Source organism: Fulmarus glacialis, unplaced genomic scaffold (genome assembly GCF_000690835.1).
Source record: "Fulmarus glacialis isolate BGI_N327 unplaced genomic scaffold, ASM69083v1 scaffold16288, whole genome shotgun sequence".
Lineage (NCBI taxonomy): Eukaryota > Metazoa > Chordata > Aves > Procellariiformes > Procellariidae > Fulmarus > Fulmarus glacialis.
The window spans coordinates 19,141-36,432 of NW_009227721.1; the positions used below are offsets into that span (position 1 = coordinate 19,141).

A 17,292-nucleotide genomic window follows, 5' to 3' on the forward strand; every position below is an offset into this window, starting at 1 on the left:
GCTGTTTCTAGTCTGGTGACAGGTGTTCAGCATGGCTCTGCAGGAGCCAAGAATAGTTTGGATGTGTTGGAATTCCTGCCTCAATCCTTTCTCTGCCAAGCAATAGCAAACAATGTGTGGACTACAAATGAACAACTGCTTTTGCGATGCTTAAAGTAAAAGCACCAGAACCAGCTCTGTTCAAGTGCTCTCCACTGAAAAGCTGTAAGTTTTTCAAAGCTTTCATTTGAAATAAATGCTTTGTGTTAAGCTCTTTGAGGGTAGTAATTTCTGTTATCTCTACCTCTGGTATTAATTGGCACTGTAGTTCTAGAAGTTGCTTTTTTGTTTAGGAAGAAATTGCATTACTGCAAGCAACACATCTTTCCCTTGACTAAACAAAATCCCTCAACCTGTCTTTCTGGAGCTTTTTATTCGCATACTGATCTCAGAGGGCAAGCATTGTGCGTTTTCAGGTTTGAAGAACCCAGAGAGCTCTCTAGGAAATACAGTGTACTGGGAGAGGAACAGCTGAACTTTGGCCATTTAGGGATTTCACAAGTGAACCTCCAACTACCTCGTCAGAGAACAGAGCTCAGCTTACTGATCTGTTACAGCACAGCCAGAGGAGCCACACAGCAAATCTACAAGGTTTAAAGACAAGTTCTTAGCTGTGCCTGTTCATGGAGGTGCTCCTATCCATACCTTGTTCTGGGAAAGCTTGGGAGAGGCAGAGGATGAAAAAGTAGTGTTATTTCTCTTAGCATCATCAGAAATAGGAAACTTTTTCGGAATGTGTAAATATTAAAAAAAAGAACGTTAGAAAAGAGCCACATTTTTAATTTTTTAAAAGAAAACAGAATGAAATACATCTTCATTCCATAAATAATATTAGCAGCAAACCCTCCCCCATCACTCCAGGTGGCAAAAGGTTTACAGCACAAGAAATAATATATACTGTAAACACTGTCTGATCATCTGTAAGCCTCTTCCTTACTGAGTCTATACTTACTGTATAGACTCTTCACCTCTTGCCTCTTCACCTGCTTACATGTTCTAGTGAACTAGAGTGAGAAGAGGCAATAACTGTTCTCCGAAAGCCAATTTTTTATTTTCTGTAGTGGGGTAATTGCTTTGTCTGGAAATGCTGATTTCACTGGCTTTTTTTTTTTTTTTCTTTTTTCCCCAAAGCTTTTTTTTATAATTTACTTTTAGAAGGAAACCTGAGCATTGACAGTCTTTGCTCTGTGCCAAACTACATCCTTCAGTTAAAAAGTATTAAGAAGAAAAATGCATCAACTGCCACCACCATTTTTTTGTTTGTTTTTCTTATTGTCAAGGCTCTGGCAGTTAAGGACAGTTGGCTTACAGGTCACTACAATCACTTGACGACATTCCTGGTTTGTGGCTCTTTACTCAAAGGGTTATGCAAGGTGTGTCATGTATCCCGGCACTGGATGGATTAATCTGAGTGATTTGGAAAAGAAGTATGCACAGTGTGTGTGAAAAAAATCTCCTTGCCTCACATTTCCTTCTTAGCAACTGTTCACTTGTACATGCATGGTCCATTCGCATTCAGTGTTTTGGCTACAGAGTTTATTAAGCGGTGGTAGTGCGGAGACCAAAACAGAAGGGAAACTCCTCAACTCCTCATATGCTGTTGACTGGGGAAACAAGGAAGAGGTGTGGGTTTTTTTCCTTCCCCAGTTTTAACATCCAAGAAAATTTCCCTCTCTCTTTTCTTCATTTGTGTCCAGAGAGGGCATCACCTGTTGAATAGACTCCATTGTTCATCCTACAGTCTTCAGTCCTCATAGAGTCTATTAATTCCTCCTCTGAATCCTCCTCCTCTTCCTCCTCTGGGGCTGACAGGCTGGATGTGGGGCCTTTACATATTTTTAAGTGTCGAGTGAGGTGATATTTGGTTAGATAAGCCTTGGAGCATTTTTCACAGACATAGTCCCTCTTTCCTTCATGTGAATTGAGATGCTTCTTCAGGTGATTTGTCCTCAGAAACAGCTTGTCACACTTGGGGCACTTGATCTGCCGTTCTCTGCAAGACATGAAAAAGTTAGTGTGCTCCTGCTGCAAGGCAGCTGATACTGTATTCAGCAGTGGGGTGGCGGTGACAGGAAGGGTGAAAGGGTCAGTCTTACTCCTAAATTTTACTTTCAGTATACTTGAAGGAGGAGCAGACCAGAAATAACAGTTCTACTGCAGCACTGAAGTGTAAATACTGCTGAGTTTTCTCTCACACAGTACATACACAAAGCCTCTCTTCTCTGCTCCCCCCCAACATCATTGGCAAAAGTCAGGCTTTTTGGATTAACTGCTAGCTTGCAACCAACTGTTTTTCTTTCCTGACGATAAAGAAGATGGACTTCTACAAGGGTTTTGTTTGTTTTTTTGAGTAAGACCAAACTCTGGCTAAGCTCCATGTTTTGGTAAGGGCAGAGATGTTGCCATGGTGGAAAGGTTAGTCTCCCTCCTTTCCACGCTGCGTAAACGGGGGGAAAAAAGAACAAAAACGAAAACAAAGCTGCTGAGTGTTAAGAACCCTCAGTCTGTAAATGCTAAGTAGAGGCTTAGAGGCTTACCAGCCTGCAGCAGTCAAATTCTGTAGATGACTGTGCAAAACACCTCACAGCAGTAATGCCCCTGGCTCTGGCCATAAGAACAAACAGCAAAGCAAGTCTGTCTGTCTGCCTCTCTCTCTCTTGCTCATGCTAGCTGCACTATGCTGTCTCCTAGGCAGCATGACAGAAGTGGCAATCGATTCCAAGTGAGTACAAGAACCAGATGCTGAAAATGAAATAAGCAGCAGGACTAGCTTTGGGCAACCTTTAAGGGAGGACCTTGGATTGGGAGTAACTGAACAGGATGGAGAGATTCTCAGAGCAAAAGGAAAGGTCTGGCCTGGCAGAGAGCTGAGGGGCTGGGAGAGACCTGGAGATAACTGGAGGAGGACCTGCGGGTGGGGATCTGCCCTGACCCTGGGCATCTCCCTGCAGGAGGAGCAGGAGACCGAGTGCATGAATGAGACCTGGGGGGAGGCAAGAGCTGGGAATGGCTGCACCCCACCCCTGGTGCAAACAGGGAGGGAGACTTCACTGAGAAGCTACTTGGTGAGAATAGCGTTGAGGAGTTCATGCTTTTTTATGGTCATGTTGGGACGTGGAAACAGTTCTCGGCAGAGAACTAAATGTAAATCAACTAACGCTCTCTCTCTTCAAAATGATGAACACTCCAGAACGCCATTTATTTCACAAGACAACGTGCACGCCTGGAATTTACTGTGTCATTAAAATATTGCAAACACTAGAATAGGACAACGTCGGCCAGTAACAAGGAATTTGTCCAGATTGAGTTCTCTGTAATTTTAGAGGATGAACCTCTACTCCTTAGGCCAAACTATTCGCAAACTGGAGATTCTCTCTTGGGCTGTTCAGCTTCATTATTTATTGCACTGGCCAGTCCAACACATCCTGTGAGATCACTTACTGCGTGTGAGTGAGTACATGCTGCTTGAGGTCCTGCCTCCGCATGAACAGCTTTTCACAGTAATCGCACTTCAGATTCTTCTCCCCTGTGTGGATGACCATGTGCGATTCCAGGTGAGCCTTCTGGGTGAACGATTTGTCACAGAGGGTACAGCGATAATTCTTCTGACCTAGGATTGCATACGTACACCCACAAATTGACAATAAGTGTCCCAAGAAATACAGTAAGCAAACAAGCCTGACCGCTTCTGAAAAATAAAATTTTACCCTGAAGAAAGGCAGATTCTTTGTGAACAGGACCCATTTCGTCCTGCAGTTCCCTCAGACTCAGCATAAAGGCTTACCTAGTTACAGTCCAGATTTAGCTATGCAAAAACCAGGCCTCTGACTTCATTTCATCACTCCCAAAGCTTTTCATCCCCCACTCCACACCCCCAAGCCAAAAAACCCACTTCATCCTACTGTTTCCAACCACTGAGCCCTTCATGTGATACACGGTTCTGCACTTTGTCCTTCTAAACACATTGATTCCTCTTCCTCCAGTGCTTGTGGTCAGTCAGCCTTTCCTGTAAGATAGGCTTTCTGCTTCTTGCCTACACCAACTGTGCCTCCCTGTTCGGCATATCAAAACATCACCAGCAGATTTGTAAATTTTCCAGCAAAGAGATTCAGGCAAACACTTAACAAGACTAGGCTTATCCGAGATGAATTCTTGAGTAAAAATAATGGTAGCCTCTTTTTTAATAGTAACCGTGGTAGCCATCTAGTTATTGTACATTAGTACATCCCCATCTCCGCTAATTTCCCACAGGAACTGTATCTGATGCCTTACCGGAGCACATCTGATGCACTGCATTGTCTAGAAAAACAAGTACTCTTATCTAACAAACACACAGGCACAAAGCTCACTGGCTCTTGGGTAACTAACTTCTATGTTTTATCCCATTTTTCCACTTACCTGTAGCTCTTCATTATTCTTTGCCAGAAATAGTTCAAAATGCCTGCACGCCACTGAATTCAGACTAAGTTTGAATACCACTTGAATCCCTATCCCATGGAGTATTCTGTGGTCGTGTATACCACATTTGTACTTGATCAGTTTATTAAAAGTCCTCACTACTGAGCCCACAGCCTCCTACGCTTGACTCAAGTGCACTGAACTCCCAGTTTTATTCCCTTTCCAGCTTTGTGATTTGCATTCTGTGATTCCCAATAGCTAATTCAACCTTACTGAAAAAAAAGAGGCAAAAATATCCACACTGTCTATTGCTGGCCTGTACTTGTCCTTCACCCTCTCCCCTATCCTCACTCTGTGTTAAATCCATGCCTTTTCATATTTCCTCTCCTCTTACACAGCTGAAAAATCTTCCATTTATTTTGTTTTCCTCTTTTAGCACTCATTCACTGATCTGCTGGCAATTCTCTTTATCCCCAAAGCCGCTAGTGATATCCAAATGTCCACATAGGTCAACAGCATGTTCAGAGTGAAGTTTTAGTCAGTGACAGAGCTGAGCCTTATCCACAGCAGTCTGACCCCACAGTCACCAATTCAGTCTTGTGCCATTTCCTTAAGATGAAAAACAATGCAAGTAGGAAAGAGGGAAAAGATCTCAGCCCATATTTAAGTGGACAACTGTCCACATTACAAGCTCTCAAACCCCGTTGGCTTTTTCTCATGAGCAGAAGGGAACCCTTGTTTTATCATAGCTGCCAGCACTGGATCTGCTGTGTGGGAACAATGGGTTTCTGTCTCCCAGACGAAGGCCGACGCTTCTTCCCAACTGTAATCAACTTCAACTCATCAAATGCTTTTAGACATGGCACAATCAGCCAGAACACAGGTCTACATACTGTTCTATAAGCACCCACACCACTGAACACAGCGCAGTCCTATCCCACACCAACCAGCGCTCTCTCAGGCAGCGCCCGGGCATTAGTTGGGGTCAGCATGGACTAGAGATCATTCCTATAGACAGTCAGGATGCTGCCGTTCTTAGGAAGGCAGGTTGAGGGAGGTGATTCTCCCCCTCTACTCTGCTCTTGTGAGCCTCCACCTGGAGTACTGCGTCCAGTTCTAGGGTCCCCAGTACAAGAAAAACAGGGACCTGCTAGAGCGGGTCCGGAGGAGGGAAAGCTCAGGGGAGACCTTATTGCGGCCTTTCAGTACTGAAAGAGTGCTTATAAGAAAGATGGAGAGAGACTTTTTATCAAGGCCCGTAGTGACAGAACAAGGGGCACCGGTTTTAAACTGAAAGAGGATAGATTTAGATTGGACATAAAGAAGATTTTTTTTTACAATGAGTGTGGCGAGACACTGGAACAGGTTGCCCAGAGAAGTTGTGGATGCCCCACCATTGGAAGTGTTCAAGGTCAGGTTGGATGGGGCTTTGAGTCACCTGATCTAGTGAAAGATGTCCCTGCCCACGGCAGGGGGGTTGGACTAGATGATTTTTAAAGGTCCCTTCCAACCCAAAACATTCTACGATTCAATGTTTCTAAGAGCTTAGATTTATGGACACAAGCTATGCCCTACCCACTGGCCAAGGGATGAGAGAAAACAGGCCCTGCCCCAATGTTTTACTAGCACAGGCACCTCTATACAGTCCCCAGCCCTTACCTGTGTGTATCTTGAGGTGTGTCCGTAAGTTGCTAGGATCACTGAAAGCTTTGCTACAGAAATCGCACTTGTGTGGCTTCATGCCCATGTGCCCCATGAAGTGGACGTGGAGCTTGGAAGGTGAGATGAAAGCCTGGGGACACATGGAGCACTTCCACTTCCTTTCCTTGCCATGGCCTGGCCCATGGCTGCTGCTCTGCCCCTGACTGGGGAGGTGGTTGTGAATATGGCTGCTCAAATGGGCCTTGAAGTCCGCATAGGAAGCACATTCCTTTCCGCAGTGGCAGATGTGCACATCCGGATGTTCGGGGACACCTTTGGGCACAAAAGCATCACTTTTAATAAGGCACAGCAAGGCCTAACAGAGCGTGAGCGTGATCCATGTTAACACTGTGGTAGCAGAGCCAGCTGCAGAGATTTTCACCCCTGCTCCTTTCAGCTCCGGTGCTTACTTTTCAGCTCTTCTAGGTAGGTCATTTCAAATGTTTTGGGGGCCAAACTTTGGAATGGTTTTGAGCACAGCTCCACCAAACCTAAATTACCACAACCAACGGTGGGGGAGGATAGGAACATTTTCAGCTAGCAAAACTCCCTTAGCACCAGATGGATCAACAGAAGAAAACCAATCCTTTTTCTTTGAAACTGCGATCTTTTACTCCTGATCAGTGGAATTAGATGATAGTGAAATGTTTCTTTTAAACGATGGTACTTCTGTAGTCATGAAATGTAAAGGAAACCATGATGTGCACCACTAGGAACTGAGAAGGAACATAATGCACTCGCAAGTCACAGTGCCCAGAGATGGCACTAAAAGGGAATTCAAGCTGAGTAGTCCCTGCAAAGCCAACAAAGATGAGCGCTTACTTACCAAGCTGTCGTGCATAGTCCCGACTGTAATAAAACAGAAGCTCATGTTCAGGTGGGATGTCCCGAGAGGTGCAAAAGTAAATTTTTCCATCGTGAGGATAAGCTACCAGATTCTGCTCTTCCCGGTTCCTATAGCAATAACGAGAGTTATGAAAAAAAGCCCTCCAGAAATGATGACTTTTGAGAGAGGAAAAAAAAGAAGGAAATTCCTATGAATAGGTAATGAGAGAACCTCAATGCTTGTCAGCACATTATAAAAACCTTCATGTCTGTCACTTCTGTCCTTCTTTATTAAAGGAAAGTAAAGGAAAACTGGACCTTGAGAATCAATCTGCTCCACCAAATGATACATTTTTCACACCACTGTGATATCTTGCTGAGAAAATTATTAATAAACATTGGAGTGGGCTGAGAGAAGAGAGTTTATGATCTCTTAAAAAACTACAAAAATACATATATTTTTCATATTAACCCCCTTAAGAAATAGTGAACGCGAGGGAGAATTAAATATCAGTAAAGTCTTAAAGCAAAATTATCTTCAAAAATAGCTCTTGAAAAGCATTTCCAAGATGTGATAATTCATCTTCTGAAGCTGTATCTTGCATATGTTTGTTCCCAGTACCTGAAACCAGCAAAAAGTCTGCCCCACTGCAGTGGGAGATCAACCATTAGCTTCTTGCCTCCTGCATATGGGAACAATGAAATGAATTGCAGGGGAAACCTACTTTGTGTCACAGAGCAATAGGAAAGGTTCAGCCTTCTCAGTGGACCATGTATGGAGCAATACTGAAGCCAGTCTGGACAGTTTTCATAGCAGGCTCCAGAAAGACTGAAAAGGACAGCTCTTGCGAGCTTTAAGAGCTTGGAACTTGGCCAAAAGAACGCAGGGACGCTTTGCTAATAAAGTATTAAAATCAAAAAGACAATCAACATCATCTTCACAGATGTATCCAAAAGGAATGGGACAGAGGAAAGGCAGTAACAAGCTAATACACAGTAAGCCAGTATAAAAAGAACATGGTTTAAAGCTTTAGAACAAGGGAAAACAAAGTATGCGGGCAGGTTTGGGGCTGGTTTTTTTACAGCATGCGTACTGGTTCCCCTGTAACGTTCTCCACTGGGTGCTCTGTTTCATTCTCTCCACCAGTCCAAGATGCCTAGATACCTCCTGAAGGTCCCTTGGTCCCGAGCTCATTACCCATCTGGGCAGCCAGTGCAGCAGTGCACATTCTCCAGCACAGCCTATGAGCCTGCAGCTCAGACTCCAAGCTACTTAGCACCGTACAGGTGGTTCTCACCTGGCTTTGCGCACAAACATCATCCAGTTACATTCATTTTCATCAGTTGTAATGATGCAGAACTCCAGGACGCCATTGTGGTAGATCTACCAGGAAAAAAACCATGCAATCTTAGGACAAAACACAGCAACAAATGCAGTGAAAGCCAGCTTCTTTCTTTAAGAGAGGATGTGTTTACCTAGAACAAGCCAGGAGGTCTCCATTGCCATCGCCAAGACCACAGCCCTGTTCTTACTTCTTACTTTCCCCTTCACACAGGAATCTTGACCTCTCTGCTACCCGGGAGGCTAGAAAAACTTTCTACACACTACTTTCCCACATACCACCTTTAGCTCCCAGCAGAAATGCATTTGGCTGCTTTTGTTATAAGCCGAGTCTTGTGAATAATAATATCTGGGCAAACAGTACATGTTTTATTTATATAGATCAATTTTACTTTCTGAACATGAAATGATGTGAAAAAGAAAGCTTTAAAGCAGCTTTCCTAAAACAAATCATTCATCACCTGGGGGAACTTCCAATAAACAATGATACAAAACAAACAAACAAGTGCTGCCTAGTAATTCATATACAATCTCTGCTGCAACTCCACACAAATATGGGAAACCACACACAGCCCTTTAAAAGAAAAGGCATTAAAGAAGTTTGTTGTACTTCAGGTTTGACTAGAAGCATATTACATGCTATACAGCTCTGCTATGCTGATAGTAAGTATTAAACAATTGAATTGCATTAAGTTTGACTTTTGGCAAGGATGATAATGTTAAAGCTGCTGTATCATGCAGTGGCTTTCACCAGATAAAGGCAGGCCGGCAGAGTCTGTGAGCCATAACATCCACTGACCTTCCAGATGTGACTAGCTGCTTTGTCTGTCCAGTCAGCCACCTCCAGAGAATGGCTCTGCTGCCCGATCAAAGGTCCAAAACAAGTCCTTACAGGAATGGTTTCTCGTGTCCACACACCTATCAGTAGAAGACCAAAATCTGCAGAAATCAATTATTTAAACAACTAATCATGCATAAAAAAGAGGTGGGAGGTTTATGAGATAACGCTCCAGGGGTAATATCTAGGCAAAAGATCATCAAAGCTTCTACTTCGCATGTAAAACACACCTAAGGCAGAGACAAGAACCACCACCACCACATGACACTATTGGGAGCCGCTTTGTTTTAATTACAAATATTTATTTTGTTTGTCAAAATAAGTAATTTACTTTTTAGTAAGCTATAAAACTAAAATCCTAGCCACTTGTACCAATTAAAGTTTTCATGGCACTTTCTGCAGAAGCAGAAAATACTAGTTTCAGTAACTACATTTCGCCTACCTAATCCCCAGGAATTTCCAGAATTGTTGCTGGGCATTGTTAAGCAGCTTCTGCATTTCTCCCCAGAGGCAGCTGTATTTCTGTCATGGGCAGAGGGATTCCTGCGTGTATATTATTTATTATTAAACATTTATATATATATAGGTCTACATGAATACACTGAATAGCTTTTAGGAATAAACTGGAAACTAGTGCAGCTTGAAAAGAACAGATGTAATCTACTCTCAACAAGCAGCATCGCTAAGCAAGCCAATAATCACACTCTTCTCTAGCCTTCAGATCCTTAGGGTATTGCACTCTTCGATTTCCAGGTGACAATGGCGTGAAATACAATAACAAGGTCCACATCCAATGACAAGGTCAGTCTACATGCCAAATGTAAATAGGAGGGGGGAGGGGGAAAAAAAAAAAAAAAAAGAGAGGCACTCGTGATCAATTCTCCAATGAGAGTATCCAGAAGACCCACACGTAGCAAACCAAGCTGATGAACAAGCAGACAGAAATCTCCTCCATTATTTCTAATTGTTATCTTCCCCCAAACTCCAATTGCTGTAACGTTTCCTTATCAAAGTTGTGCCTGGGCTGTTTAGCACACAATAAAAATAAACACCATACCTTGCTTGTGCTTGACTTTATCAAGTGTTTCAGTAATGCTCTGTGGCAGCACCCCTAGAGTCTAGCTGAAGTCTAAGCAGTAACCAGAGGACAAGAAGCTCTTGCACAATGTAAGTCAGGGTGATTACAGAAGAGGGAACAACCTCTCTATTGCAGCGTTTCTTTCCCACATTAAATTCCCTATGGTTTTTGATTTCAGGCAAAGAGTATATTTTAAACTGCTGCATAGAAATATATAGTAATCTGATTCTTACCCGCTTCAGCTCCCATGATAGACTGTCGGAGGACAAGCTGCTTAGGGAGAGAAAGCCTGGCTCGGCTCTCTATCGGGGTGTCAGGGACAAAGGTGACGGGCCCGTGATCTGGGCAGTCCGATGGATATGCCTTGTCACACAGCGTGCACCCTGCAGAGAGGGGAAGGGGCAACAGGGATTAAAAAGATGCAACAGCCCCCGCGGTGCAATCAGCTCCCTACCAATATGTTTCAGCTCAGCTCCTGGCAAAGGCTGTTTCTATCTGGTTTAACTCATCCGCTTTACTAGCTTTTACTCAGAAGAATACGAACCATACAGCCAGATTGGCACCAACGTACAAGTCACCGTTCCTATCCAATTCAGATCAAATATGAGGATTTCCACCTGCCTTCCCGATGGTAACTTAATTGTTTAGACTCTAGACTATCCCTACAGGGGAATCTATCAACGGGACAGAGTCCACTCTTCATCAAAACTACTGCAAAACTGATGGTAGTCTCCCCAGAGCTGGCAGTAATGCTGATGATGGAAGAGCTATTTTCTCTCTGATCATAAGTGAAATGACCTTCATGGGGAGAAAAATCCAAGCCATACCAAACCAAACACTTTCTACCTGGTTATGTTTTTGGAATTTACCAGGAACACGAGTTTTCTTGCATGTAGAACCTCAAGGATATTCATGCAAAGGAACAGCGAGGTCTTCTTTCTAAAATTTTTCTAATTTGAACCCACAAATCCCCTTATCTCCATTTAAATTCAGACAATGTGCACATCTTCATGGCAGCAAAAACCTGACTTCACTGCTGCTTTTGAAAGACTTATTGCAATAAACTCATACAGTACACTTTTATGGGATGCCACTGAATGGAACAAAACCAAAAGCCCAAGAAGAATCAGTAGCATCACTTTCCCAATCTGTCATTCAGCTGAAAAATAAACCACTGAAAGTCTTCAGTCTAACAAATTTGGGAAAAAGTACAGCATAAAATGCTCTCATCTAGAAAAACTACGTCATTTTAATTTTCTACGAATGGAGCAACCAACACCTACTCAGCAACCACCTTCCTGATAAATCATTCTTCTGAAGAAAGATGCTCAGCTAATTAAGCAGAATCTTCACAAAGACCTTCTTTGGCTTCTTGATGGCCCCACTCCAGTATAAAAGACCTATCACAGAAGTAGTCTTCATCAGGCATAAACAGCAGCTCCATTGCTATTTGTTTAAAGAGGTTTTTGGGATACTCCTTTCATACATCAGGGTACCAGAATCTGATCCCATACAAAATACAGGTTAAGCAACTACACAATTACAGATAGGAAGGTACTCAGAAAATTATTAGGTACAGCCTATATAAGAATTGCTTCATGAGCACAGATGACACGTAGGAGTAGAACAACGATAACAACCAAACATGAGTAATGAGAAACACTATTTAGAACAGTTGTTTTTAAGCATTGCGTAGCACACACCACTATGGGTCTGTAGACTAGCCCCAAGGAGAGGCAAAAAGGGAGAAAAGCAAATTCTAGGCACGTGACACTACCACTGGGAAAGGTTTAGGGATTCATACATTTTTAAGAAGTTGCAAAAAAAATCCTACATTCTATGGGAAGCGAAATATACCATTTCCTTTCCATTTCTGTCCTTGCCAAATAATGAAGGAAAAAAAAAAAAAAAAATCACAGTGATGACTTCTCTGATTTGGGTACCCAGAACTGGAAGCAAAGATGATCAAAAAAAGGGCTACTTAAAGTTTCACAAACATTTAGGACTATAGCAAAGGCACACTTTTTTTTTTTCCCCGCTTAGGAACAGTGTAAAAAGTTTTCTGAAAAAGGCCCCGATTCCTGCCTTCTCAGTGAGGAAAAACCACCAAGAGGCTCTAAAACAACTCCTCCTCCTTGCTGTCACCTGTCTGGACACAAATTCATGTTTTATTCAGGAGAAGTTTAAAAACAACCACAGAAAGTTAAAATTTAAACCTTCCCAAGTCAAAGATCTATTTTGCAAATCACATGAAAGCACTAGGCATGCAATAGCCATTATAACATCCTACCAATGGGGAACACCACCGGGGAAACAGCTTAGGACTACTTTAAGTATAGTGACAATAAGCAGGCACATCAAATCTCACTTAGGTGAGTAAGAGAAGTGATTTCACCACGAGCATGTTGGATATCATAGTATTTTGATCATTATTTGTTCAACATGCAACAGATGCTTGTAAGAACTTCTGAGTGCATCAACTGTAAAACTCTTCCTCTAGGAGTTGTAATTCATCATAGTTCTACACCCACCTGATTTTAAATTATGTTTTATCCTACAGAATAAAAGTTTCAATTCAAATGCCTGACTGGACACTTTGCACTAAACTGCACCTCTCCCATTGCTAACCAAGGCACTACTTCTTTCCATTTCTTAAAAAATGTTCTGCAGGCAAAGCTTGTCATAAGGCTCTGGTAGTTGTAGGGCTAGATTGCGTGCAAGAGCAGCACTCAGCAATGCTACCACAACTAATAAAACTGAACATAAAAGCTTCAACGATCCCTACCTAGATCCCCTGGCACAACCTGAGACCATTTGCTCTTGTTCCAACTTTCGTGGACTTGTTAAATAACTCAGTTTCTTTCACCAGAAATCTGTAAGACTAGCAACAAGAGTCCTGTCATCTCACCAGACAACAGCTACGTAACAAACCCTACCCCAGGAAAGCAGGAAATGCCCACTCACATATGGTAAACAAGGTTGCCATGTTCTCCTTGTTCGAATTGGAGTCTTCCATTTGCAGAGAGGATGGTACGAAGGCAAGATTGTCTGCAGACACATCCACGTGACTTGGCCCCATCGCTACTTCCTGATTTATGGAAGACACTGCCACCGGCTCGAGGCTGAGGCCCACTTCATGCAAGGCTACCGAGTCCAGGGAAGCTAGGTTGTGTGAGGTAGAGAGCGCCACACTCACAGAGTTGGTGCTCATGGCCACAGTATGAATGGAGTCATTTAGTGTGCTGTCCGATATTCCTGTCACCCGCCCAGCGATGTGGTCGGGCTCCATGACGACAGGGAGTTCCAAAGTGCTACCGTGAATGGGAATGACACCGCCATGTCCCACAGCGTCTGACGTCAAGTTACTCCCCACCGTGTCTACGGCTAAAGGTTCATGGCTCCGGGAGCCATTTGGGATCTGCGAATGATCCCCGGCTACATCATCCATCGTAAGCTCCTCTGTCATCCCATCTGTAGAGATGGGGCTGGTGACCCTCGAAACGCTCTCCATAGTGATTGTAGTATCCAGCGCTACCTCGTGGCTGTCACTAGGATGCAGATTTTGAGGACCATGAGTGTTCACTGTGCGGGAGTCCATGGAGACAATCCCTGGTTCCAGCCCCACGGTTCCACTGGGCTGGTAGGGATCTAGGGCCGAGGGATTGCTGGAGACTGACAATGCCGGATTGCTATCAACATTTATAGTGTTGGGATGGATGTACTGAGGTGGAGGTCTGTCAGCCAAGTAAGATAAGATACCTGATAGAATGAGAGGGGAAAAGAGAAGAGAGTAAGATGACATCAGTTTTCAGATCTTGAACAAAAATACCCCGTCATTGCAGCATAGTACATTAAGACCTAGATCCCTGAAGACATGCTCTTTACATTATGTCCAATTAAAACCCACTAATTCTAAAACATATGCCAATCCAACACTCTTGTCAAAGTATCATTTGACAACAAATACAGAGCTTCCATCCAACAGAGCAAGTCTCTAGTTATTTGTCAAACTCTGAACAGCCAAGTTTCTAGCAGCATCTAACCTAGGCTCCTCAGTACAGAGGCTGAATCAGAAAGAGGTTCTTCACATTTTAGGCATAATTTTTCATTCTCAAAAAATGGCTCACAAAGGATGAAGGACTACTAGTGGAATCTAACATTTGCTAATCCCTCATTCATCTTTGCTAGGAGAAGTAGAAACAGTTCTCCAGGATACACCCTTTTTGCTTCAGTATTTTAGTTTTAACAATGACTACTTCCTTCCTCTAAGACTAAGTGACACAACTGTCCATCTCGGAGATCATCAACTGCAATTCTGAAGGACCAAGACAAGGTCTCTCAAAGGTATCGTGAGTCATCTGCTCTCTTTCCTTAGATGAAAAGCACGCTGTTTCTCCTACAACAATAGCCCAGTTAAATTTAAATCAGAAACCCTAGCATCCTTTCTGGTAGTTCTGGAAAGATCCTCAATGTCAAACAACCTTAGAACTTAAGACAGAAAGAAACACTAACCTGTACTTACATACTACCAACTTCTCTTGTTGGACAAAGCTAACAAAAAAAAAAAAATCTTTGGAGGAAATACATCAGCACATTGAAGTAAACAGTACTTCCAGTGGAGACAGAGACAGATTTTGCAGATTCTGCAAGATCTGAGTCAGCATTTGGCCTTGAACCCTATAAGCCATTTGTTCTGTAAAAGTTTTCCATTCAAACATGTCCGTTATTACAAGCATGCAAGCATGGATGCTCTTTCTGCAGCATAACCCCACTAAAAACGGCTAAGCCAAGAAATGGACAGTTTAATTTAATCAGCCGCATAAAGTATTTCTGCATCCTATGCTGCCCTGTGGCTTGAACAAGGAGGATCCTTGAAGGCAGTAAGATGACTGACAGAAGAGTCCTATGAAACATCAGGCTAAACATCAAGCAGACTAGAAAGAAAAAATACATTTCTGCATAAATTATTACAGCTCAGAAGAATGGCAAATACCTTCAGTCCTCAAACGCACTGTCTCCTCCTCTACTCTTTGCCCACAAAATGGACAGGCATGTAATGCAGTAGGAAAGGTTACTCCTAAGCAGCTGGCAAGTTCAGCCACTAGCCATCAGGTAGTTGACAAGATCTGGGCTGCTGTATTTGTTTTCCTAACCTAGGCTGAACCAACAACACTCACTGGGTGACCTTGAAGAAGTTTATCTACCCCCTTCCACCCTGTCAATCTTGGCTACAAAACAAAACAAGGACTACATTTAAAGCTTAAATTTCTGTGTCTTCATATACTAACATGTAAAATTCTACATTTATACTCTAAAACACATGCGAGAGAGGAATCAAGACAGAAATCAGTATCTTAGGCCTTTGGAAACCAATCCTGAACAAAAATGAAGATGACCTATGCCATTGGCTAATGGGGTGGGAAAGAGCCCAAACTCCTCAGCTGACGGCTTGCTCTTTTTGAGCTTCAAACTATGGTAACCTACCATCACGCACATATCCAGTACTGCTTCAGACTACAGGAGAAAAAAAAAGCAGCAGTTTTCAAACTAAAGCGATTTGAAATAGAAACCAGGCATGCTTTGTTTTCCGTTCATCTTAAAAACAAAACAGCAGTAGGACTAACCAGAGGTTTGGTTTAAGTAGAAAATACCCTGCAATTCCCTTCATATACATACATAGAAATAGAGACCTGAAAATAAAGGTGTGTAAATGACAAAATAGACTCCAGACAAACTCCAGGAATTTACAGCTCTGCAAAACAGTCAGACTTGTCTGCTTCAGGACAGCAACTGGTGGCTCTCAAAACAACTCCCCCTCTGTTCTCATCCATCAGCACAAGACCACTTACCAGGTAGAATGTGTCTGAAATAGCTGCTCTCCAGGTGAGGGTATGGTGGCGGAGGTAGGGTGTAGTTTCTCTCTGGTAGACCACACATCACTCCTCGATCCCCAATACCCATTGGGAGCATCAGAGACAGAGCAGAGGGCAAGGAACTCAAGGAGGGGCCCAAGTTTGGAATTGCAACAGGCAAGCCTGCAAAAGAAAATGCCCGTTTGAATTCAATGGAACTACTTGAGCTTATGAACACACAAGCTAACAAAGAGGTTACTAATTCCTCAGGAGCTCCCTATGGAAGTACAGTATGATACTGTCAAAGTAAGGTGGCAAGCTTCAAAGAAAGAATCACAGTTATCACAGCACTGAGAGGCATGCCTGAATGTGGCTAGATCTTTTTCCAATACCTTACGTAGGGCCTGCTTCTACTTTACAATTGTAATGGACTTTTGTCTGTGTAGCCCCCTGAAAAATAGAGCTAGGAAAACAGTTTTGCTTTACAGGTGAAAAATCATTATTTTCACCTGAGTGAAGACAGACAGAGATGGAGACAGATTTGCAGCTTCATATTTCAAAGGATTCTGCTACCACCCGCCCACCCACAGTGAAAACCATCCCATTAGAACAAAATGAGACTCCCATTAAGGCATAAGCCTGGTAAGGACACATCCCTTTTGCTTTGCCCACATAAGCCATGGTTTATAGTCTACTCTTCTGCAATTCTACATCACCTCATTACCTGGTAAAGACATGACTTGCTATCAGAGCAAGCACTGCTACCCAGTTATGAACATTCTCGTGACAGTAAAACACAGAGCATGAGCTGCAACACCCTTAGCGCGAGCTTTCCCCATTACCTGGTGCTGGTATGGCATTGTGAGTGGGTGACGCTGCCAATCCCAAGTGACTCCCGGAGACCGGCAGGGCATTGCTCACAGAGGATGAGGTCAGCTGGTCCATCCCTACAGGACTCAAGTTCATTTCATTCATTCTAGGGAGCAGGGAACAGAGGGGGGAGGGGAAGAAGAAAGAGAAACAGAAGCAAGAGCATTCCTGATTACTGACTGTACTGTGGCAAGGAAGGGCTGATCAAACAAACTCAAAATCAGATACTGACACGTAAAAACTCTGCCTTAGAAAGCTAAGCATAAAGCACATCAACCACTCACACTGGGATCACATCATGATCAATACATATTGATCATATTAGATAGCTATAACCACGATTAAAAAG

General features: G+C 43.1%; 1 protein-coding gene across 1 annotated transcript; it reads right to left on the reverse strand.

The window, feature by feature from the left end:
* Nucleotides 1-1,306: 1,306 nt before the first annotated feature.
* Nucleotides 1,307-17,048, reverse strand: PRDM4 (PR domain containing 4). Its single transcript, XM_009583257.1, has 10 exons — nt 16,916-17,048; nt 16,071-16,256; nt 13,186-13,980; nt 10,455-10,604; nt 9,105-9,223; nt 8,262-8,347; nt 6,965-7,092; nt 6,097-6,411; nt 3,481-3,649; nt 1,307-2,032 (listed from the first exon to the last, which is right to left on the reverse strand). Exons 1-10 carry the CDS (start codon nt 17,046-17,048, stop codon nt 1,723-1,725), a joined length of 2,391 nt encoding a protein of 796 aa, XP_009581552.1. The 3' UTR covers nt 1,307-1,722.
* Between the last annotated feature and the right edge of the window lie 244 nt (nt 17,049-17,292).

Excerpts from the sequence above, each read along its gene's own strand:
- PRDM4 (XM_009583257.1), bottom strand. The coding sequence starts at position 17,048 with ATGAATGAAATGAACTTGAGTCCTGTAGGGATGGACCAGCTGACCTCA. Across the intron at positions 13,981-16,070 it reads TTTCAGACACATTCTACCTG|GTATCTTATCTTACTTGGCT; the intron begins GTAAGTGGTCTT and ends TCATTCTATCAG. Across the intron at positions 9,224-10,454 it reads TATCATGGGAGCTGAAGCGG|GTGTGTGGACACGAGAAACC; the intron begins GTAAGAATCAGA and ends TTCTACTGATAG.